This window comes from Lagopus leucura, unplaced genomic scaffold, assembly GCF_019238085.1.
Source record: "Lagopus leucura isolate 7727_CA_CO unplaced genomic scaffold, USGS_WTPT01 Super-Scaffold_806, whole genome shotgun sequence".
Classification (NCBI taxonomy): domain Eukaryota; kingdom Metazoa; phylum Chordata; class Aves; order Galliformes; family Phasianidae; genus Lagopus; species Lagopus leucura.
Window position 1 is genome coordinate 3,190,672 of NW_024962260.1, and position 22,202 is coordinate 3,212,873.

Sequence of the window (22,202 nt, forward strand, 5' to 3'; positions counted from 1 at the left end):
CCAGAGCCCTCCGTCCGCCCGTGCCCGCTTTGCTACAGCTGCATCCATCCCCGCCATGCGAGAGCGATGAGAGCAGCTCCTCCAGACGCAGCCTGGCAATGGAGGATGATTTATTCCAGCTGAGACAGCTGCCGTAAGTAGCAACGGTAGGGGAGCGAGGATGCGCAGGGTTTCTTCTAAACGGGCTGCAGGGATGTTGTACATCCTGGCGATTTTTAAGAGAATTGCTTTTAGGAAGTGTCTCAGGCCCCGGGAAGCAGGCCATTTTCCTTGTGCAGCTGCCTGGCTTCAGCATCCTGGGGGCATGCAGGGATTCGGCTGTTACATAAATCCGATGCGTTTATGTTTTTGCATGAACCTGGTGGTGGTGGAAATAAGGAGGGCTGGAACAAAACCGCGGAAGTGCCAAAAAAATGTTCTGAGAGGAAATGCTCCTATTGCATTTGCAAGGTGCATTGCATCTGTAAATAACGTTGGGCTAAGGAAGGCATCTTCCTCAGCTTCCTGCTTTGAGCCGATGGCAGATCACAACCTCTTTTTGCCAAGGTGTGTTTGCATTGAGTGTCGTTAATATTTGCTAAGTGCATGTTGCAGTAAAGCACACAGTGCTGCACAGGGAGAACGCTGCTGTTCATAACAAACTGTTGGGATGTGGTTGTTGGATGTGTGCAAAAAGGTGAGAGAAGGATTTTAACGGCAAGATTTCCTTTCCTGTTCACGGCTGCAAAATGTTGGCTTTGCAAATAAATGCGTTTCTTCCAGTTGCTCCATTATCACGTGGTTTGAAATATATTCCTGTTTGGAAATCATTCACTCTGCAAGGCGGGGAATAAATGCTTAAAGTTGATTTTCAATATTAATGAGCTCGTCTCAATGACAGAGCAACCTGTCCAATAACACTTCTAATAAGCTGAGGAGGTGGATGTGAGCTCCAGGTATTTTCAAGTGCTCAGCTCAGCTGTAATCACCTTAAAAGTAAAAATAATGATCCATCATTTACATTAGGCCATTTTCCCCAGTCTCTTTGTTTTAGAAAACTCAGCACAGAGGGCATAAATGTCCTGAAGTACTTTTCAATGCAGGTATAATTAGACTTATTCAGTACTGTGGGATCTTGCAAACAAATGCAGCTCTCTGAGAGTGTGGGATGGCCAGTGGCACTGCGTGTTGTTCTTCATTTGTGTCAATTTGCTTCGTGTGTTCTCAAATGAAAAGCATTTTCTTTGATTCTTTGTGATGAGGAATGTGAGCTCTGTACTTGGATTGCCACTGGGGAGTTTATGATTTTCAGATCAATCAGTGTGCCTTTGTATAGCACCTGGAACTCCCCAAAATGCTCCGTTCCAAAAGCCCACTTGAGCTATACAGTATGAAACAGAAGTAATACTTGGGTTTTGTGGTCTTTCACATTGGAAAGGCTTTTCTTAGTATAAGAAACGTGGCTTGTAGCTTGCTGAAACGTGGTCTATTACAAGTATAGTTGGTATGAATGATATTCAGTCATAACCCCGTGGAGCAGTGGCTTTTTGTAGCTCCCAAAATCCTTCAATGAGTTTTGCTTCGGGCTTTGGGGTTACTGAAATTATGGTAATAGTCCTTTTTTTTAATGACAAGAAATTGCAAATCTAGTTTACTTTCTGTATAGTTAAACCAGCTGCTTGCAGAGCTTTTGCAAGTACAACATGAATGGCATTCTCCTATTAATTGCCCTTTGTAATAAAAATAAATAAATCATCTTACAGGCGTGCAACATCAGTGAGTGCTAAGACTTTGCATGTTGTAGACTGTATGAGGATTATATCTTCAGGGACGTTTTTAATCCCAGTATTCCCATAACTATTTACCCCATGCATCTCTCCAGTTGTCCTGTTTCTATGAACATGAGAAGCAGTCCCAAAACATCTCACAGCCAACTGCTTGTGTGTGACAGCCTCACAAAATGATGACTGTACCTCTCTCTCTCCAGATTGTTGCCAGAATATCATCAGTGAGTGCGTGCAATTCCCCAGCTGGGATGTGGTCAGCTGTATTATGTGCCAGGACTGTGAAACTGGAAAGTGTTTTGGATCCCTTTGCTTTATGGTTCTACCACAGAGAAATCCTGAGCTGGACTGGGTGGTTCATTGCAGCCAGGACTCCTTCAGTTGTAGACAACCCATGGGAGACCGAGGTTTTAATTCTTCCATCCTCTTATTAGACCAGAAGCCATTTGCAGCAGTTGTGTAGATTGCCTGTCATTTTGCCCTTACATTCGTATGGATTGCACCATCAGCACTTGTAAGACAAAATAAGATTGCCAAATACATAAAGTCTTTCAGGTCACCTTTAGAAATGTCATGCATGCATGTCAGTTTGCTGCAGATGCATCTGGCAAGGATGCTGCTAGCTTAGTTTTGGCAACCTTTAAAGCGGAGGATTTTAGCTGAAGTTCAAGGGACTTTCTGTTCATCTTTATCATAGAATTAAAATGTTTAAGTACCAGAAGTCAAAGGTAGCAGCAAGAATAATTTAATCTATTTCCAACAACAACAACAAAAAGCTTCACTGAAGTCCAAGAAATTGTCAGTTACCAAGGTGAAAAGTTCCACTGATGTTGGGGTAGACTGAAGGAGGACTGAGGTGTTACACTAGCTATGTTAGACCTGTTCTAAAATCTCTGTTTCATCACATGAAAGTTCAATGATGGCAGGTGGAGCTCCTCCTTGTTATGTGAAGCCTTGCAGAAAGTCGCTGTTAAGTAAGTCATGAAAGTTGGATCAGTTCAGCAGTTCTCTTTTCATGTCCTGTTCTCTCCCTGGCCTCACTGCAGAGATCAGCCCATCGCCTCTTTGACCAGATAGCTTCTCAAGACTAACTGAACACAGCAATCCACAAGACATCCACCAAAGCATTCATCCTCATTTCTCTTTTCTTAGGGTAGTCAAGTTTCGCCGCACTGGAGAAAGTTCAAGGTCAGAGGAGGATGCCATTTCAGGAGAGCATGAAATTCAGATTGAGGGCGTTCGGACAGAGCTAGAGGCTATCGAGCTGGAGGATGGAGCTGCAGTGCCAAAAGAATTTGCCAACCCAACTGATGGTGAGCAGGTTTCTTGTTTCCCTTCAAGGAAAAAGCCGTGGCCTCTTCATTTCAGCCAGGATAAGTGCATTGGGTTTAGAGAAGTTAGAGATCTCCAGATCAAAAAAGAAAACAGCAACATAGGCAACACACCTGAACATGGGATTTAGTTACATTGTCCCCTGAGGATTTCTTTGTGTGTTTCATCTGATGGGGGGATCCAGTTGTCAGCACCCATTTCAAGTAGGCAGTTTGGCTAAGTTTCCTTTACAACTGATCAGTACTCCTAAATATCACCACGTTTACTGGAACAGTTACACCTGGCTCTCCTTTAGGGCTGAGCACGAAGCCTCTGCAGTGCTCCTGTCTGCCACTCACCTAGAGGACAAGAGGGACACAGAATGCACTCATATCCCAGCCTCTGCTTTCTGCCTGAGAGAAAAGAGCAGGCTGTCCTGAAGGAAGATGTGAGAAGTGCTAATTGTGTCTTAGCACAAAACATACTGAAGTTCTGTAGAACAGCTGTTTTCCCAGGGACTCATTTATTAACATATTGATGCAGGAGGAGCCGGAATGGCGTGAAGTGGATGAGTTTCTTGAAAGACTTACTGCATCAGTGCAAATCTGCAGGCAGGTTCAGTTGGCATGTCACCCAAAAAAGTGGAAGCGATGCAACATGCCAGCATGCTGAGCTTCAGTGCTGCAGTCACAGATTGGGGTCCCACGACATTTCTGTTTTATCACTTAGTTTTTGTTTGCTTTCATTTTGGTTTGGTTTTGATTTCTTTTTGATCTTCTGTTCTGTGAGAATGTCCAACTCTTAGTTAGATAAAGCTTTTCTGTGGCAAATGTATTTCATTAAGAGCTGGAAGTGTTAAAGCCTGGAGACTTAAACTGTTTTAAACAAATGGAAGATCAAAAGATATTTTGGTTGCACTTCTCATTTTCTGTTTGAGCAAAGGAATTTGAGATATCATTGCTTGTTCAGATGGCACAAAATAACGAGGTAATGAAACAAGAACCCTCAGCATTTTTAACAGAACTGTATTAAGATACAGATGTCCTGGACAAATTCTTCATTCAAATAATTACAGTTTGACTTTCAGTTCAATAAAATATCCTTCTGCATTTTCCAGCCCCTGTATAGTATTGCTCTGTGCTGTTATATATACCTCTCACCAAAGGAAATTGTAAGTCAGTGGCTGGTGGGGTCTCCAAGGAGTAGCAGGCTGAGAATGCACTGAAGTCATTGGTGTGACTCTGATTTATTTCTTTGTCAAGAAAATGTTTTATAAATATTTAGAATTGTTTTGGCTCTAAGACAATTTCTGAAAAGCATGGAGATGTTCTTGGGTAGGAGCTGTATAAAAGCAAAGTGGCCCTCTGGTCGTTGTTGTAAATCTAAGCAGATTACCCAGTTAATGCATAGTTACACTGGCAGAAAATGCTGCATCAAGGGATGCATGTCACGAGGAGAGGAGCACATTTCTGCACTCAGATTGTTTTCTTTCTAGATACTTTCATGGTGGAAGATGCGGTGGAAGCCATTGGATTTGGGAAGTTCCAGTGGAAGCTCTCTGTTATTACAGGATTAGCATGGGCAAGTAATTGTTAGCAAGATGAATTGCATGGTCACCCGTTACAGAATCCCAGTGATTTCAAATTCTGTAGCCATTCTCTGTAGACAAAAAGTCTCTAAACAGATAAAAATGCAATGGAGGAAGAATTTTGCCTGAAATTCTAGAGTGACAGCTGGACTCAAACTTGTTGTGTGGAGGTAAAGAATAACTGATTGATTTCTCTCTTGCTGAAATTCTCTACTTAAAATACTTATTTCAGATGCAAAGGGTACAATCCTATTCCTACAGATCTCAGTTTTCATTCGGTGATTTCACCACATTTATCCCATCAGTTACATTCTCTCTTTGCTGTATTACTCAATATTATTGTAATGTCTGCTTCAGATGAACACCAATTCAGTGCTTCTAGTTTTAAACTTTGATATCAAGAACAGGAAGACAGACTTTGCTTTCACTTTTCTGCTATTTCTGAAGCACTGTATGTTACATCCACAGTGGTCTATTTTTGGGTAATGATGTCTGGAGCCCTTGTTTACTGTGGACACCCCCAGTACCTTGCAAGCACAAGTGTTTTGTTTCACTTACAGAGGAGAAATGTCAAGAGAAGAAGCAAAGTTAGCTTCAAGAAGGAGGATTAATGACTGTTACATCAATCTAATTTACAGGCAGTTCTTTATTTTTGTTTCTTTCTCACCTTTCTAGATGGCAGATGCTATGGAAATGATGATTTTAAGTATCCTAGCTCCTCAGCTTCATTGTGAGTGGCGATTACCAAGCTGGCAGGTTGCATTGCTCACATCGGTAGGAAAAATAACTGACAGCTCCTGTGTTCTGTAAGGTTTTTCCACTCACTGTTATTCAGACATTATGCTTTATATTCCACAGTTAAATCTGTTCATGGCCTTTCTTAAAAGCCAGAGCTTGAAGAAGGGAAACTCAGTGAGAAATGAGGAAAATTTGCAAGCTTTAACTTCATTGTTTCATGTAATTTCCAGGAAAATATATGAATTGACTCAGAATAATTGCCATTATTTTAAATGGGCAAGATTTCATTCTTCTCTGAAGACAAGTAGCCTTGCAGAGATTCAGTCTGCTGAAATTCACCCCAATTCCTGGACAACAAACTCCCTATCATCTCAACAGATGTAAAGTAGGGCTGGAGTGCATTTTGAATAATCTCACTGTATGAATAATTGCCTTTAATAGTCTTTACTGCAGAGGAACCCAGAACACGTGAAAATTTTGGTCTGCTGTTAGTGCTGAAGTTTTCAAGTTTCATTTGAAATTGTTTTCTTTGCTGTCGAATGGGAATTGTCACTTGTCTTGTTGTTAAGGAGGAGACTTTTTTTCTGGTGTTTCCTAGGTAGTGTTTGTGGGAATGATGTCCAGCTCCACCCTCTGGGGAAACATTTCAGATCAGTATGGGAGAAAAACAGTAAGTGCTCAGCTCCTACTGGAACATATGGAAGTAGTGCAGCAGTGTGCATATTTTAGTGAGTGATGTTTACAGGTGTCACAGCTCGTATGTATGTAGAGTTAAGCAGAATTAAGGAGAGCCAGAAGCGACCTGCCATGAAATAAAAGGAGAGAAGTCTGGGAGACTAAAGCAGAAAATAAGAAGTGAGAAAAATAAGAGCCGGGTGGCGTGAAGCATTTTGTTGTTGTGAAAGCCTCTGGGAAATTCTGGGTGCAGTACAGCGAATCCTTGTACAGATGGAGGAACTCTCTGCTCACTGTGTGAACGGGTTGATAAACTCATCACCTACTGGTGGTGTTAGTGTCCTGGTAACAGCCGTGCCACCTTAGACTCGCCTTTAGGAAACCTTCAGCTGTTGGACTTAAAGAAGTAACACTTGAACTTTCTGGCTGTGAAGCTCTAGTTTACATGTTGTTCATGTTGTGTTACAGGAGAGACTTTATTTTTCCCTTGCTTGTTTGTTAAATGCAGGGCCTGAAGATTAGTGTGTTATGGACTCTGTATTATGGGATCCTCAGCGGTTTTGCGCCGATATACAGCTGGATCTTGGTGCTGAGGGGCCTGGTGGGCTTTGGGATTGGAGGAGTGCCTCAGTCGTAAGTAAATATTCACAAGTCTCTTTTCTATCTTCGTGTTACTTTCTTTTTAATGCTTATGTCAAATTGAAGACTTCCCTCAGTTTAGTTATCCCAAGCCCACTTTCCTTTTAGTTTTTTGGAACTAATATATTAAATTCTGATAAGCCTTTGAAGATATCTAATAGATCACTAAGGTGATCTATCAGCCTACAGTGACCTCTATGTGCAAAAGCTAGGTACTTAAATGTAATATGTTGTATGCCTTGAGTCCTATTAAGTTCCTCTCATTCCCTCAGGTGAAAAGGAGAGGCCCAAAACAGCCCAGCTAGCAGTGGATTAAATGCAATAGACAGCATTCTGTAGCCGTGCCCAAACACTGCATTAACAAATTGTGCTGGGAGTGGTCAGTAAGGGATGACATGGACTTGTTGCAAGATAGATGATGATCTAAACACTAGCAGTTAGAGGTGGAGTGAAGCCTCGACTGCTGCTGCTTTGTAAAGCTCTAAAATATTGTTCAATCAGAGCCTCAACTTTTACATCGGAACCTGATCTGGAGTTCCAAAGTCACGTAGCCCAAACCTGGAGCAGTTCAGATGTCTTTGTGGCTCAGACACTTTCTGGTACGAAGGTAGTGTCAGGATATTTCTCTAGGACTGTATCATTCCATTCTGAAGAGGAGGATCTCTAAATTTTCCATTTTAATAAATAAATCTGTTCTTGGCTTTTAATTATAAATGGAAAGGGATGAGTATATCTAGTCTTTCTCCATGTAGTCTTTCATCCTTATTAATAATTGATATTTTGCCCCGTGGAGGTGCTATTTCAGAGTAATCAGAGCCTAACTTTGATTGATGGCTCTTAGACTTCTTGACAAGGCAAGTCAATATCCTGTCTTTTCTATTACCATTCCCAGATAAAAGATTCAGAGCTGAGATGGAGCTTCACAGTTTTATTAATTTTCTCTTACTGCTCATCTGCTCCCTGTTAGAAGCTGCACACAAGCACAACATGCATGTAAAATTGAAAGTTCTTATCCTGCTGTGTATTGAGCAGCAGTGAGGCATTTTCTGCCATGCAGTTCCAACTGAGCACAACTGGAATGAGGCAGGAGAACAACAAAGACGAAGCATCAGAATTAATAATGCCTCATACTGCAAACTCATATTAATGGTGTTCCACAGAGCCCCAGTGGAACAGTTACAGCTCAGCTAATACCACTTTGCAGAGAGGTGGATAAAGCATAAGGGCTGCATGACTTAATGAGGGACAAAGAGGAGCTGGTTACAGAGCTCAGAGTGGATTCCATTGCTGCTGAGTCTGCTTCTTGCTCCAACTATAACAGCAATACCTTTGATAAAAAGAATTAATATATATCTGGCATGAGAAATAGCTCCTTCCTAGTATTAAGTAGACACTATTACTTTGGCTACGAGTAGCTGTATTTCAGGGAAATAACACTGGCATCTTTATAATTATATTGTTGTATTCTATAGTTGGTATGGGAGAAAGATTTGTATGAAACGTGCTGCTAAAAGGAATACACCCAGCAGTAATAAATCAACTAACTATAGCAGATGTCCCTTTCCCTCTGCGTATGTTGGACCTGCACCTGAGGCCTCTTGGAATCTCCTGTGAGACAGTATGTCACCATAAGTATGATTGTTCACTCATATTGCAACATCCAGTCTTTCAAAGATATTGTATTCTTTCAAAGCTGAGGATGAGCCAGTGGAGTCCAAAGAGAGTAGGAGCCAAGAGTCTTAGCAGACTGAAGACGACAAGAGAGCCTTGGCTGTCTGCTGCCCCTTTGGTTCTGCCTTCTGTCCACGCAGAAGCCATACTGTTGGCACAATCGTGGAATGGCAGTTCTGCAAAGTTAGACAATTTCTTTTTGATTCCTCATTGCAAAAGAATGGGAATTATGTTATACCAATAGCACAATCAGATCTTGAAAATAATTATGTCTTAGAAAGTTGAAACCTGGCAGAGTAGGCCAATGTGATGTTCTCTGAGCCAGGTGTAAGTAAGAACTTAACTAGCAAGAGTTTGCATGGACTGCTGATAGACCATGCTGAAAATGCAGACATCATGCCTGTCCCAGATCAAAGCAGTGTTAAGCAAACTTGTGCAGCAAGAACTGTTACATTTAGCTAACAACTATAAGCCACGTGAGCAGAGCAAATTCTGCCTTCTCTTGCAGTGATGAACTAAAATAGAGTGAGTGGTTCAGCAAAGTCTGAACCAGTGTGCACACCTCCCTGCCTCTGAAGACTAGGAAGGGTTTTTGTTACTCCTGTGGTTTTGGCAATGTTAATAAAAGGCAAGCACAGTGTCTGACATCTCTCAGTGTGCTAACATGATGTTTTTCTCAATGTTCACTCTTACAGGGTAACCTTATATGCCGAATTCCTTCCAATGAAAGCCAGAGCAAAATGCATTTTATTAATAGAGGTGAGCAGTGTAGCTATGTGTGCTGGTCCACAGGGGACAAATTCTGCTGTTGGTTGCAACCATTCAGCTCTATTGATTAATAATGTCAGACATGGCAGCAGTCAGGTCTGGACAGTTAAGTTAGCATGGAGTTCTCCAGCACTGAGGCCAGTGGTCCCAGAACAGTGCCAAGTATGCAGCATTTCTGAAGGCAGCATGCAGAGATCCCTCTGGTGACCTAACGCTGCAGTGAAATTGATGTACAGCTCAGTAATGGATAACGAAGAGGTGACTGTACAGTAAGTGCAAGGCTAAATTCAGCTCTCCAGATTCAATCCAAATGTATCAAAGTCACACAGAGAGGAATTTTGCCTTATAAATACTTCAAAAGCAAAATTTGCAGCCCTTGAATTGAAGTGTGCCAGTAGAAGACAGTTAAGCAGAGAGCAGTGCTGTTACTTGTCTGACGTGGTCCTTTTGGAAGGAGCATCCTCGTGGCAAACCTCACTACACTGAAACAGCTTCTCAATTACTCAGTTTCCCAAGATAACTGCTGGCTAGTCCTACTTTCAGTTGCTTAAGTTTTTGTAAATAGAGTTCAGCAGATGAATCACTGCCTTCTGTGTCATTTTTGTTCTGCCACAGTTTGGCTACCTCAGAGCAATAGTGGGTAAGAAATATATTCTGAGCATTAAAGAGTGAGCTGTCAAGAAAAAGAAGATTATCCTTTTACGGGTTCATAATCCAGAGGAGAATAATCCTGCATGGCTAGGACATGCAACAGGTTACCAGCTCCATTATTTGCTAGGAAGGTGTCAATTCCTTCTTTCACTTATAGGACAAACTCTGTGTGCCTTGGCTAGATTGGTTTTGCAAAGGAAGACAAATACAGTAAATGTGGCAGTGTTAGGTGGGTACAATACCCATGCATAGATGGTAGTAGTCATTTTGCTTAAGAAGCAGAATGTGATGAGTCTGTTCCTTATAAGAAGCTGCCTCTGGTTAAACAGGAGTGTCAAAAGAAAGCTGACATTAGCTTTTCAGAGCTGAGCTTCTGCAACATGTACACAGATCCCCAGTACATCTCTGGATTTCTGTTTGCATGCAGTGGTGTATATTTGAAATGTCTCTGGCATTTCTCTCTCAGCTGTCCCTGGAGAGCACATTTCTGAATGTTTCAAAGAATGCTTAATAGCATTCTCATCTGTGACTGTTTCTTTTCCCTTTGGCAGGTCTTTTGGGCCATTGGAACTGTGTTTGAAGTGCTCCTAGCAGTGCTGGTGATGCCCACTCTTGGCTGGCGGTGGCTTCTCATTCTTTCTGCCCTCCCACTTTTGCTCTTCGCTGTCCTATGTTTTGTAGGTATTCTCTTAAAATGTGTTTAAAAATGCAAATTCTGGAATGCCTAAAGCATCTTGTTGTCTGCTCGGGATGCTTTGCCTTCCCCACTGAGAAAGGATAATGTCAAGATCCTGCAAAAATGCTCAACATTTCTTGAGAATAGGAAAGAGACAACAGAGTTCTGGAGTTCTGACTTTATGGCAAAAAAAAGCTGTTTGGCAGTTTCTCAAAGCCTAGAGAGGAACTTGACATTTGACACAAAGGGGATTTTCTCCTTTGTTAAAGACCGGTTCTGTGGTCATGTCTTATGTTAGATTTCCCACTGTAAGCTCACCAATAAAGTCTGCAGTTTGTTGGTTGCTGTGTTTTTGACATCATTATGCATATGATCTGCTTTGCTCTCATAGTGGCTGCCAGAAAGTGCAAGGTATGATGTATTATCTGGAAATCAAGAAAAAGCAATTGCTACTTTGAAGCGGATAGCAACAGAAAACGGAGCTCCGATGCCTCTAGGAAAATTAATTATTTCCAGGCAGGTATGTATGGGTAACTGACACATTAATCACTCGGGATAACAGTGAAACTGTACTGCAGGCATAGGGATTTATGTAAGCAAATAATCCGTGTTAACTTTAATTTTAACGTCTCAACCACTAACCGAAAATGAGAGATGATCATATATGCCCAAACCACAGTGAGAAAGACCCTATTTTTGAAGAATATCACATCTCCCAGGATCTGAACTCATGGGATGAGGTGGAATCAGACTCTCTAGGTGCATCTCTTGAATTTAATCCTGGTCTTGTGGAGCTGGAATGCTACAAGCTCCAATTCAGTCCTATTGCATGGAGCAATTCAGGTTGTTACTTCTGAACTGTATGCTACTGCATGAATTACATTGGATTTCTTTTCACTTTAGTGTTACATGGCCAACTTTTCAGCATCCCTGTCAACATATAAATTGGCTCTACGTTTACAGAACACAGAGCAGACTTTCACCGATAAAAAATGTTACGAAGCTAGCAGGAACAGCAGAGGCAAACCTGCAGGTTCAAACAGCAGCAAAATTGTAGAATTAAGCAGGAGATTTTTAGAAATGGCCTTAATAATTGGAGATACAAGCTCAGTTTTCTGCAGCCCAGATGGGTGAGGACTGGAGCTCTTGCGCCTTTCACCAATACTTGGTTCAGTCAGGGCAATGATGATGGGCTGTGCAGGAATGCTCTGCAAGTTTTGGAAGATTCTGTTTTTAGGGTGGGGTGGGAAAGCACTTTTCCTTAACCACAGGTTTATGAGCTGTGTCTGCCACTCTGTTTTAGAAACACTCTGTTGAAAAGAGGTCTGCTTGCTGGTAGGCTGCTTGTAGTTCCTTGGCACCTTGCCCTGGGTCTCAATGGGCTGTGCTAATTCAGCAGAGCTGACTGAAGGCCACATGAACCCTATGCTAGCTGTGCACTGGCAAAGTTCTGCTGTTCCACTTTCCAGCCCCTCCTTACTCAGATTCTCACCTTCCTCATGAAGCAGCACTGCGCCATGTGCGTGAACTGCTCTGAGAATGCTGTGCTCCCAGGGAATTCCACTTGGCAGAGGAATTCTTTACTTTGTTGTGGCTCCTCCAACCTGAAGAGTCCCAGATTCAAACTGAACTTGCCCAAGTACATCGTACTGTATATTGTTATCCCTTGCCACTGTACTTCCTTCAGTCTGGGACCTGTGACCTCCCTGATTCTCTGACTTACATTTGTTTTCAACAGGAAGACCGAGGAAAAATGAGGGACCTTTTTACACCCCATTTTAGATGGACCACGTTGTTACTCTGGTTTATATGGTAAGAGAACATATAAATGGTTCAGCGCCAGCACTATTCTAATGGATTTTAATTGAGGTGATTAACAGTATCACTAAAATACAGCAACTTCCTCCTCCTCATGAAAAAAAGCCCAAACTGCATTGATTTGTAATTTATTAAACCACTCAGTCATTAGCATTCTTGATCCAATTGCCCCTTCCTTTCCTAACTGCTGATAGGAAATGGCTTTGAGGTGGCACTTGGTGGAAGTCCTCACACAGTGGGTTTGGTTGTGGTTCCTGTTGTTTATCATAGGTGTGGTCAGCTGAGATTTCCTCTCTTCTTTTCATCCCTGCAGGTTTTCCAATGCTTTTTCATACTATGGGTTAGTTTTATTAACTACAGAGTTCTTCCAAGCAGGAGATGTCTGCAGCAGTGAGTACTAGACCATCTCTTCTTTTTCAATAATCCCTGTAAAGTAATGGAATATCTTTTATTTGATGACTTTCAGCAGTTAGTTTGGAAAGGACCGTGGTTGCCAGCCTGAATTTTAAGGCATCTCCTTTTTACTAAACGCTATTGGCAGACATTGCCTTGTTTCCCACACAATGCAGAGAGGTCCTGCAGTGTCTGTGAGCCCCAAATGTAACACAGCAAGACAACCTTCAAAGGAGAGCTTTTAGGAAATGTGTCTGTTCTTCTTGAGTAAAGAACGATTGAATAAATGTAAGCTGCTAGATTTGACAGGCCTAATTGGTTCTGAGATAGAGAAAACTGCTGCTCCCGTGGAGCTCCCAGGTCCTTAAGATGTGAAGACCTGTGGAGAAAAAAGATAATGCAGGGAAAGCAACGCCCTTTCTGTTGCAGGTTTTTATGTATAAAAAAAAGCTTTGACTGCATCAAGAAGAGGCTTAAGAAGTTGGATTCCCCAGGGGAGGCATGGCTTTATTCAGAACGTTTGAGATTAGTCAAAACTGTCTGGTAGTTTGAAAACTATGGAAGGGGATGGGCAGCATTGGGGAAAGACACGGAATCAGAGCTTCCACAACAGCGCAGTCCTTAAAAATACTGTTTTGTTTTTTTTCCCACAAGGACTTGGAATTATTCTGTCTTCTCAAAGTCCAGAAGAAGGGTTAAATCCCAATTTATGTAGGGAGAAACCTGTGTTACGAATGTTAATTCTGCTCACTTCATAAGCCCTGGGCTGGGAAATCACTAAGCTTGTAAAGCTGATATTCAGGTGTGAGTTTTCATTCTGGTTGCACATGTAAGACATCCTGCCACATGTAAGACCATCAGCTGTTCAGTTCCAGCTGTGTCTTCTGCTCGGAATACACTTTCTGTGCAGCAGCATTTCTTTGCTTCACATCCCTTCCTTTATTTTCAGCAGTAAGAATGGTTCCTTTACCAGGAGTAAAGGAAGCTGAGCAGAGAGCAGATTACTTAAAATATGTTTAGTTGTTTTTTGTTTTTTGTTTTTTTTTTTTTCTTTTCTCCTACAGTTTCCAGTAGAAGAAAAGAAATTAAAGCAAAGTGCAGCCTGACCTGTGAGTATCTGACAGAGGAAGACTACACTGATCTGCTCTGGACAACCCTGTCAGAATTCCCAGGTAAGCGGTGATAAAAAGCTCCAGTTTTTCACTGCCAGTAGCTCAGTGTAATTGGAATGGACTTTGGTATGACAGAAAGTGGGCTCTCCTTTTGGCCTAATGCCACTGTATTTCCAGAAGCAGTGGGGCTCCTTGCTTGAACTGTTTGATACATGCAGTACACACAGTAGCTGTAGCTCCCTTCACAGCCCCACAGATCAAATCACTAGTAATTGCTTTGTGAACCTATAATGGCCTGTCTTACTATGGATTTGTTCCAAGAAACATATTAGGCATTCAGAGGAAGAGTAACGATTAAATAAAAGGGGCAGAATCACTTGAACTTTTATCCATAAGTGACTATCCAAGACTATTTTAAAAGGATCCTGGATGTAGTGAATCAATGGAGGACTTGCTGTGCTGGACACTCCGTCCAGCACAGCCGTGATTTTCAGTCAATTTAAGATGAATTTCAATGGACAGTCTTTCAGGGGATGATCCAGATAGCATTTAATAGCCAGTGTTTCTTCAGATGTAAAAGATGATCTCTCAGTACTACTCTGTTTGAAATACTGCAGTGAGGCAGCAGTGGGGATGTTTGCACCGCTCTATATTGTAGTTTCAGGGACATGAAATCTAAGAGAAGCCATTTAATAGGTGAAAAGTTGTGAGTCTGTGGCAAATGTGCATAGCCCCTACCTAATGAGAGTAGGTAGGACAGTCTGGAAAGGACGTGAGTGAATGGAAGACAGAACGTAGTCTTGGACTGATGCTATAGCTGAACAGACTGGTCAGGTCCTGACACATACTGAGACAGGGGGTAAGAAATACAAACTGGGATATCTCTGAATGTGACACTGGCAACATTGGTACTGGCATAATCTCCACTCTTGCTGTGCGTCTGCTTTTAAAGGGATCTGGAAAAACTGCAGGAGAGAGAATATTTAAAAATATGAGACTTAAAGAGCTTGATCCATTTATATTATCACAGAGCAGGTGAGAAGTGATTTGATGGCAGCATGTAAAAAAACTCAATGGCTAGACAATATTTGGGTCTAAGCAGTAGAAAGATTAGTAGGGGACGGTGGTTGGAAGCTGAACAAAAGATATTCCAGTTAGACATAAGGCAGGCATTTTTAGCACTCAGTAAGCAGTATTTAGCAGATGTCAGAGTTGACTGCTCACTGCTACACCTGTGTGTCCCCCAGTGAGCGTGCAGGCAGGTGGATTACTGTGAATGTGGAGCAAAGCTCACACGCTGGGACACAGAGTGGTATTTTTGCATGTGATAACAGTAATTGCACCGATCTATTCCATGCCTCTGCTCCATTCCTCTGCCAGCAAAGTACTGTGAGAGCAGATTTTCAAATCTAACTAACATAGCCTATGTGAAAAGCCAGCTGATGCAGCTTCCACCTGTGCTTACTTCCCAACAATCAACTTGCCTCCTTCTACAGGTGTGTTAGTAACACTGTGGATTATTGATCGCATAGGCCGCAAGAAAACCATGGCCCTGTCCTTTTTTGTCTTCTCGTTTTGCAGCCTGCTGCTGTTTCTGTGTGTTGGAAGGTAAGTAAAACACAGTGAAATGCCAGTGCTGACTCTGTGTTCTTTCTTAATCGTGGTGGGAGACAACGTTTGGTTTTTGGGGCTGAAGAGCAAGGAAGTGCAAAATAGGCAGAGGAGAGCTCTCTGAATTTAAACCTTTTGGGGCGCAGCACAGGAACTGTGTAATGAGAAACCTTTCAAAGCTGCAAAGGTTCAGTTGGTATGTAGGGTCGTGTGTTTTAAACAGATGAGCTGCAGTCTGACTTCCTTCTTGTGTGTGCCAATTTTTTGTTGTTAGCACCATTCATAACATGGAATATATTTTTCTTACTTAGACAAGCTTAGGCACCGGCTGTTTGTTTCTGCAGTCCACAGCTGTCAGTTAGAATGAATACCCTTAGAAAGCTGATGTGACTGTGGGAATGCAGATTGTTTGGCATCGTTATTGTGTTAAGGGTCCAGAAAAAATAAGAAGGGTTCATTAAAAAAAAAACCAAAAGAAATGGTTGTAATGAAATTAACATTTTTTTAATTGCACGTGCCTCCAAGTTAAACAAACAGATTGTACAGAACAATCCCAAACACTGCTCTCCTTTTTATTCTCACAGAAATGTTCTTACTGTGCTGCTCTTCATTGCAAGAGCTTTTATTTCAGGAGGATTTCAGGCTGCTTATGTTTACACTCCAGAGGTAAGGAGGCTGGTTTTGTAATGAGACTATTTAAGGGGACTGAGAGCGTGGTGGGAAAGTCATTTTTATGACCTCTTCACAGTGGACCAAACCCCAGATGTGAGTTCATGATCTCAGTGTTGTCTTGCAGAACTCGTTGCAGTGCTATTTCCATTGATTAAGGAGGTTGGAAGGGAGCTGCTCACTTGAGTTAATGGGCTGGTGCTTTCTCCACAGGTTTACCCAACAGCCACACGTGCTTTGGGCCTGGGAACGTGCAGTGGAATGGCCAGAGTGGGAGCCCTCATAACACCATTCATTGCACAGGTAAAAACCCTTCCCTCAGTACTGATGGCCTAGGAAGGTGATGGAGAACCTGCCTCCTCTCTGTAAGGGCCACACCAAGGTCAGTCTGTGCGTGATATGTTGAAGGATAGTTGTCGCCCAGTCCCTGAAGAGAGTTCAGGCTCATCTCTTATTTCAAGGGTCTTATGATGGGAGATAAATAACTACAGAGCAGGCTGCTGGATGGATGTGGGGGCTCCTCGGAAGGCACCCATCTAGGAGATGGGATCTGTGAGGAGCTTACAGGTTTCTGTGGGTTGTGCAGTGCTGCTTTTCCTTTGAGACCTCAAGTTCTAGGGAATGTGAACCTGCAGCACACGTGGAATGCTAGGCAGGAGGTCTGGGAGAGCCAGGCTCTGTGGGACAGGACACAGAAGGCTGTGTCAGGAACTGCTGCTCTGCAAAAAGCCAAGTAGAAAACTTATGACTGTAGTCTTTGAGGAAAGAAAAGTATGCAGCCCTAAAATTCCTCCTGGTGGTAATATTTTGTATTTTCTGCAGGTGATGTTGGAATCTTCAGTCTATTTAACACTGGCTGTTTACAGTGGATGTTGCCTGCTGGCTGCTGTGGCTTCCTTCTTCTTGCCCATTGAAACAAAAGGTCGTGGCTTACAGGAGTCCAGCCACAGAGAATGGGGACAGGAGATGGTTGGGAGAGGATCTCATTCCCCAGGAGTCACCAGGTCTAACTCTGGGTCACAGGAGTGATGAGACATGAAATCCTGCTGAAGGAATGGATGAAATAAGCAAGATAAGTTCCCAAAAAGGCCAACTCTGAAGCATAGAAAGCAGACCATTCTGTCACTGCCAACGTCATGTGTCAAACTGCAGGAACTTTTGGGTTGAACCTCAGTAAATTGTGTCACTACTGCTCTTTGCTCACACACATAAAGACTTCACTTCCATGTTCAAAGGCATTTGATCCAGATGTCGTTTGAATTTTAGCAGGAAGGGTTTTTCTTAAGTCTGTTGTGCTTGCATGGTCAGCTACTCAGCTTACAATGTCCCGTGTCAAGCAGATAATTAACTGAATGCCACTCGGTATAAGCTGTAATTAAAATAATGTACTCTTGATGCCTAAAAACAAAAGATTAATATTTATTGTGTACTTGGTATAGCATATGGTGGATTCCATACACTACAAAATAGGTTTTACGAACTAGATGCCTGCCTTGCACTTTTTAGCCATCATCAACAACAACAATGCAGTAACAGCAAACCAACCAATGCTTACTATACCCTTGCTTACGGGTTCTGCTCCTTGAGAATTAACAGGCACTGTGAGGGAGATTGCTTGGAATCTATTTCCTGAATGCTTCTCCCACTCGAGGCAGGTAGTTTGAATTGGTGAGGAGTGGTGTTTGCTGCAGAGATGGGATCTCATATGAGAGGTGTATGTACTCTGTAACTCTTGATGCTTTGGAGCAGAATTTGATTTTTCTACCATTGCCAGGAACATTGAGCACTGTGTTGCGTGGTGAAGACTGCTTCAGCTGTGCTGGTGTCTCTTTGTGCATGGAGATGCACGCTGTGGTTTTCTGCATGGGCTCAGGTCTGTTTCTGCTCAATTTGCCTAAGTGTGTTCCTGCAGTGGTGTACCCAGAATGTTTGGTGAAGGTGCCTCAGTCTGAACGGCTACATGGAACAGTTTGGAAGGTGCCTGTTTGGAGTGTCTCCCAACAGAAGCTGGTCTCCTGACAGCTGGACTGGACTTCTCAATAGCTGCAGATTGCATGACTGCAGTGGTAAGCAGGTGACAAAGGAATGTAGCTGGCATCGTGTCAGAAACAAAAATCCTGGGAAGAGCTAAACCACAATCTTCCTGAGAAGAGGAACTTCATTCCTTCAGACGTAACCAGTCCGTGGAGGCTGATGATCCCTGCTCTTGGTGGAGAATGCAACAGAGTTCAGGTGAGGATAAGTTTGTCTTGTTTGTCAGAAATTTGTCTTTGCAGGGAGTCAGAATTCAGAGCCTGTGGATATGCAGCAAGAAAATACAAACAGAAACTGAGACCTGTCTGAGCATCTATGGCTCAGTTTGCTTTCTGAATTCCTCACTATAGAACACGTGACCCAGTGGAATGAGATGGACTAGATGCTAATCAACAGGCTGTGGGAAAGCAATACATTTTTTCTAATTATGTGTGGTCCGTTGTCTCACAGAAACATAGGTAAATGTGCAACAAGTTTTGCACAGTAAAGTATTTTAAGTATTCTGGAACCAAGCCCCTCTTCTGTGGGGCAATAACAGGTCGCTGAGTCTGTTTTTGGGTGCAATACAAATGAACACTGTTGGGTTCACCTTTCACTTAGGGATTTGCAGCACTGTAGTGCTGTGTAATGCTCTGAGACATGTTGGGCTGTTTGTTTGTTTATGGTGTCGAAGGAGAATTAGACAAGAAACTGAGGGAACTCAGACTAATTTAAAAAAGGCCAAAGAGTTTGTTGATATTCCATGTTTGAGTGTCTTCTGCTGAGAAAAGCTGGAGTTTGACATGGCACCAGAATGTCTGTCTGCTCACTTACTGCTTTCTGATGGTGGCTGCAGTGAGAGATTCTGGGAGCAGTGGGTGCAAGCAGGCACTTTTCTTTTTGTGGCTGTCTGAAAATGCAGCTGAGCTCGCAGGGGATCCTGCTGTAGATATGGTGGATGATGTAGGAATGCACTGTCTGTTCCAGTGACTGTTGCTTGGTGTGGGTCTGGTTATCTCTGATCTTTGTCTCTGCTGTGTCTTTATCCTGTGTGCTCGGTCTCCAGCAAGCTCAAATTCCAGTCAGCCCTCAGTAAACAGACAGGGCTCTCATGGAGCTGACAACCAGTGCACGTAATTTGTTTTTGCCACCTTTTATCAGGCTGTAGTTGGATAGCTTTCTCTAATATACTATGCAACTGGGGTAGCTCAGTGCTGCCTCAGAGATGCACTGACTCATTTCCCTTGGATGCACGAGGGATGGACGTGGTGCAGCAGAGGATGGAAGCATCTCCTGGATGCTTACAGTTCAGTGAACACCCCAAAACTGGAGTGCCTATAGGAGAATCCAGCTGGGTGTGAGCCCACCTTAGAGGTCAGGGTGAATGAAATGAAATCCATGGCTGGATGAATGCCACCTCGCAGCCTGGCTGCTGCCTTGGTTTGTTATTGAAAGCCTTTTCGTTAAAGTTCTGCTTTTCCAGTGTTAATGTTCACAGGGCACTTTGCTATTTTTTGAGCCAATATTCAACAGCATTGCAATGGCCTTCAAAACGTGCATTCAGAGGCTTTAGGGAAGTAGAGATATCGAGTAAACTTCAAACAAAATATTGCCCACGTGAAGACTTGTAGGTAACACACAGCCTTTGGATGCTGTTGAGTTCAGTGTTAACCTGTATTAAAAATTGAGGGCATTTTTGCTTTTCACTTTTTACAAATTCTGCAACTGAGAATGTATCTGACAACACGTGTGTTATTAAGAAAGGAAGGACACTGTAGACAGCTCACTGAAAAACCAAGGGATGTTTGGCTTGATACACTGCAGCCTATAACCACATGTCATATGGTCAATATGGCAACACCATTGATGTATATAAGCTTCCAAAGATCCTTTTACACACAGAGTATTTTTCACTGATGAAGGAATGAATAGAGCTAGTTCATTGAAAACAATGAAGTGACATAGTTTTGGATTCTAACTGAGAGCAAAGAGAGTTGTGGGATTCAGAGTTTTGCTATCTGTTCAATATATTAATGTGCAAAGCTGTTGTGGGAAAAATAATTCTCCAAGTGTGCTTTGATGGAATGATTTCGTATTCCTAAATGCTTGCAGAAGGAACATTGAATGTTTTCCTGTGTTTGAATGTACAGTTTCTAAGCTGGATACGTTTTAATGTTTAAAAACTTTGTGTATATGGAGCTTGTTGTAAAATAATCCTTTTGTTCCTCTGTTACTGATGCAACATTGGATCGTTTAATTCCACACTAGATATTTTATGTTGGACAAATAAATAGTTTTTTCAGTAGAAATGGCTGTTCCATAGGGCTGTTACAAAGGTAAGTAGCCTCAGTGGGGTTTGTCATGATGGTCAGATACTGGATGCCTTCAGGACAGGGAGGCTTCTATTAATTTACTTCTTCATGTAAACTTTACTCATCTCATTACTGTAAGACATAACTGTGTAACTCTGACTGCATTCCTCTGCTCTTCCAATGGCGTTTTGATGCCCAGTGATTTACAAACAAAAAGAGGTTTGTATCTGAGCCACCACAGCTGATGATCCGCTATCGCAGCGTGCTCCCATCTCAGCGTGCAGCAGCTCTGCTCTCACTGCTGTGAATTTGCATCGTGGCAGCAATACTTGGGAGAGTATTTGTTCTGTGTCTTCCGTTAATTTTTGGCATCTTCAGCCATTCCTGAAGCTCATTCTGCTTTCCAAAATGCCAGAGCTGCCGCTGGCTCACAGAGGATAACTTTACTGATACTTGGTGCGTTTCCAGGTTTGTTTTGTGTCACAGGCCATCGCTGTGAGTTCCTGAATTGTGCTGACTCTGCTTCTGGAGAGGACATTTTTTGCTTGTCAAGAACACATTTGCAGTAGCTGTCCAGGCTCCCTCCTGGTTCTCTTACTGTTGCCACAAAAAATGAACTTAACTCTCCATGATTCTTCTACCCCATGGTGTTCCACGGCTTCCAGCAGTGCAAAATACTGCTCCTGTAGCTCTGCTCTCCAAGCAGAGCCCAGCTGAACCCAATGGCAGAACCCCACGTGGTTCTGTCTGTGAGCTCTTAGCGGTCTGAGGGCTACGGGCAGCCACATGCAGCCACCCAAACAGCTTCACACTGCACTATTTCAGCTTTGTTTGTCTGCTCAGAAAGTGAAATGACAGCTGTTCCTTCTGCAGGAGGAAACATCCAGGAAACACGTAGCATTAAACACTGGGAGAAGGAATGGTGATCTGCTGGAATGTTGCTGTCAAATCAGCATTTGAAGTCCAATCCATGGTACTGTTACAAAAAGCATCACACAGGGTAGTTGGCTATGATCTTTATTGTGCACACACATTAAATTGTAGCCTTTTAGAAAATAAGCAACATAGAAATTGCAAATAAAACCCAGTCATTTCTGCTTGTTTTCTAAGAGGCCACATAGAGCTGCATTTGTCATCCTGACCCATGCAGGGCAGCTGTTCCTACAGGCTCTGAGATCAGAAGAATCAACTGCTTTTTGTCAGCTTGCTTCTTCGCTTGGAGTTACACCAGCACAAGTGTGAGGAGAATATAGTCCTTCATATCTCAGCTATTTGGAATAAGTGAACTCAAGCAGATGCCACTTCACCTAACAGCTCCTACTCCAGCACTACTACAGACAATTAGGTTTAGCATCCAACAGTGGTAAATTTTCTCTGGGTATTTTCTTTTCACTGTTCTTTTCTGCATGACAGGCCTCTGAATGTGACTGCAGTAAATCAGGTGAGCTGCCAGATGAAGTGGGAAACCCTTTGGCAGACAGACTGGACGTGACAGGAGCTCCTATTTCCACACAATGGTGCTGTAGGTGTCACAGCACAGGCAAGCATCAAGGATGCAAAAGGTGGAGAAATAAGAGAGGGGACAGAGCAGCACTTCTGAGAAATCCTGGCCCTTATGGTGAGAACTACTGCTGCGTTTGTACAATGGCAAACACTGAGCTCATGTGCTCAGCAAAGCTGCTCAGGTTGTTCCCACTGCTCATAGTGTGTAAAACTTGCTAAGTTCACAGTGTGAACAGTCACAGCGTTCAGTGGAGAACCATGTCATGGGGAGGTCTCCTGGGGCTGTGCTGG

The 22,202-nt window shown here is 42.7% G+C and overlaps 2 protein-coding genes across 11 annotated transcripts in view; one reads left to right on the forward strand and one right to left on the reverse strand.

Annotated features, from left to right (window-relative positions):
- Window positions 1–20,353, forward strand: LOC122176719 (SV2 related protein). Its single transcript, XM_042865510.1, has 16 exons — window positions 1–133; window positions 2,916–3,076; window positions 4,570–4,655; window positions 5,338–5,436; window positions 5,999–6,070; window positions 6,584–6,708; window positions 9,081–9,144; window positions 10,356–10,481; window positions 10,872–11,000; window positions 12,219–12,292; window positions 12,612–12,688; window positions 13,756–13,863; window positions 15,300–15,411; window positions 15,999–16,080; window positions 16,297–16,386; window positions 16,906–20,353. Exons 1-16 carry the CDS (start codon window positions 99–101, stop codon window positions 17,110–17,112), a joined length of 1,647 nt encoding a protein of 548 aa, XP_042721444.1. The 5' UTR covers window positions 1–98; the 3' UTR covers window positions 17,113–20,353.
- Window positions 12,413–22,202, reverse strand: part of DAO (D-amino acid oxidase) — a 16,449-nt gene continuing 6,659 nt past the window's right edge. For 2 of the 10 annotated variants that reach the window (XM_042865520.1, XM_042865516.1), the window contains one exon: window positions 12,413–12,724. In XM_042865520.1, the coding sequence (XP_042721454.1) occupies window positions 12,653–12,724 (72 nt within the window). In that variant the 3' untranslated portion in view covers window positions 12,413–12,652. Of the gene's footprint in view, window positions 12,725–12,776; window positions 13,071–14,734; window positions 14,769–15,896; window positions 18,378–22,202 lie in introns of those variants that run through there. The other 8 variants (XM_042865511.1, XM_042865519.1, XM_042865512.1 and 5 more) reach the window with 7 other exon arrangements.

Coding starts and splice junctions, on each gene's coding strand:
- LOC122176719 (XM_042865510.1), top strand. CDS start 99: ATGGAGGATGATTTATTCCAGCTGAGACAGCTGCC. Junction 12,689..13,755: donor AGCAGGAGATGTCTGCAGCA/GTGAGTACTAGA, acceptor TTTCTCCTACAG/TTTCCAGTAGAAGAAAAGAA. Junction 16,081..16,296: donor CTTATGTTTACACTCCAGAG/GTAAGGAGGCTG, acceptor CTTTCTCCACAG/GTTTACCCAACAGCCACACG.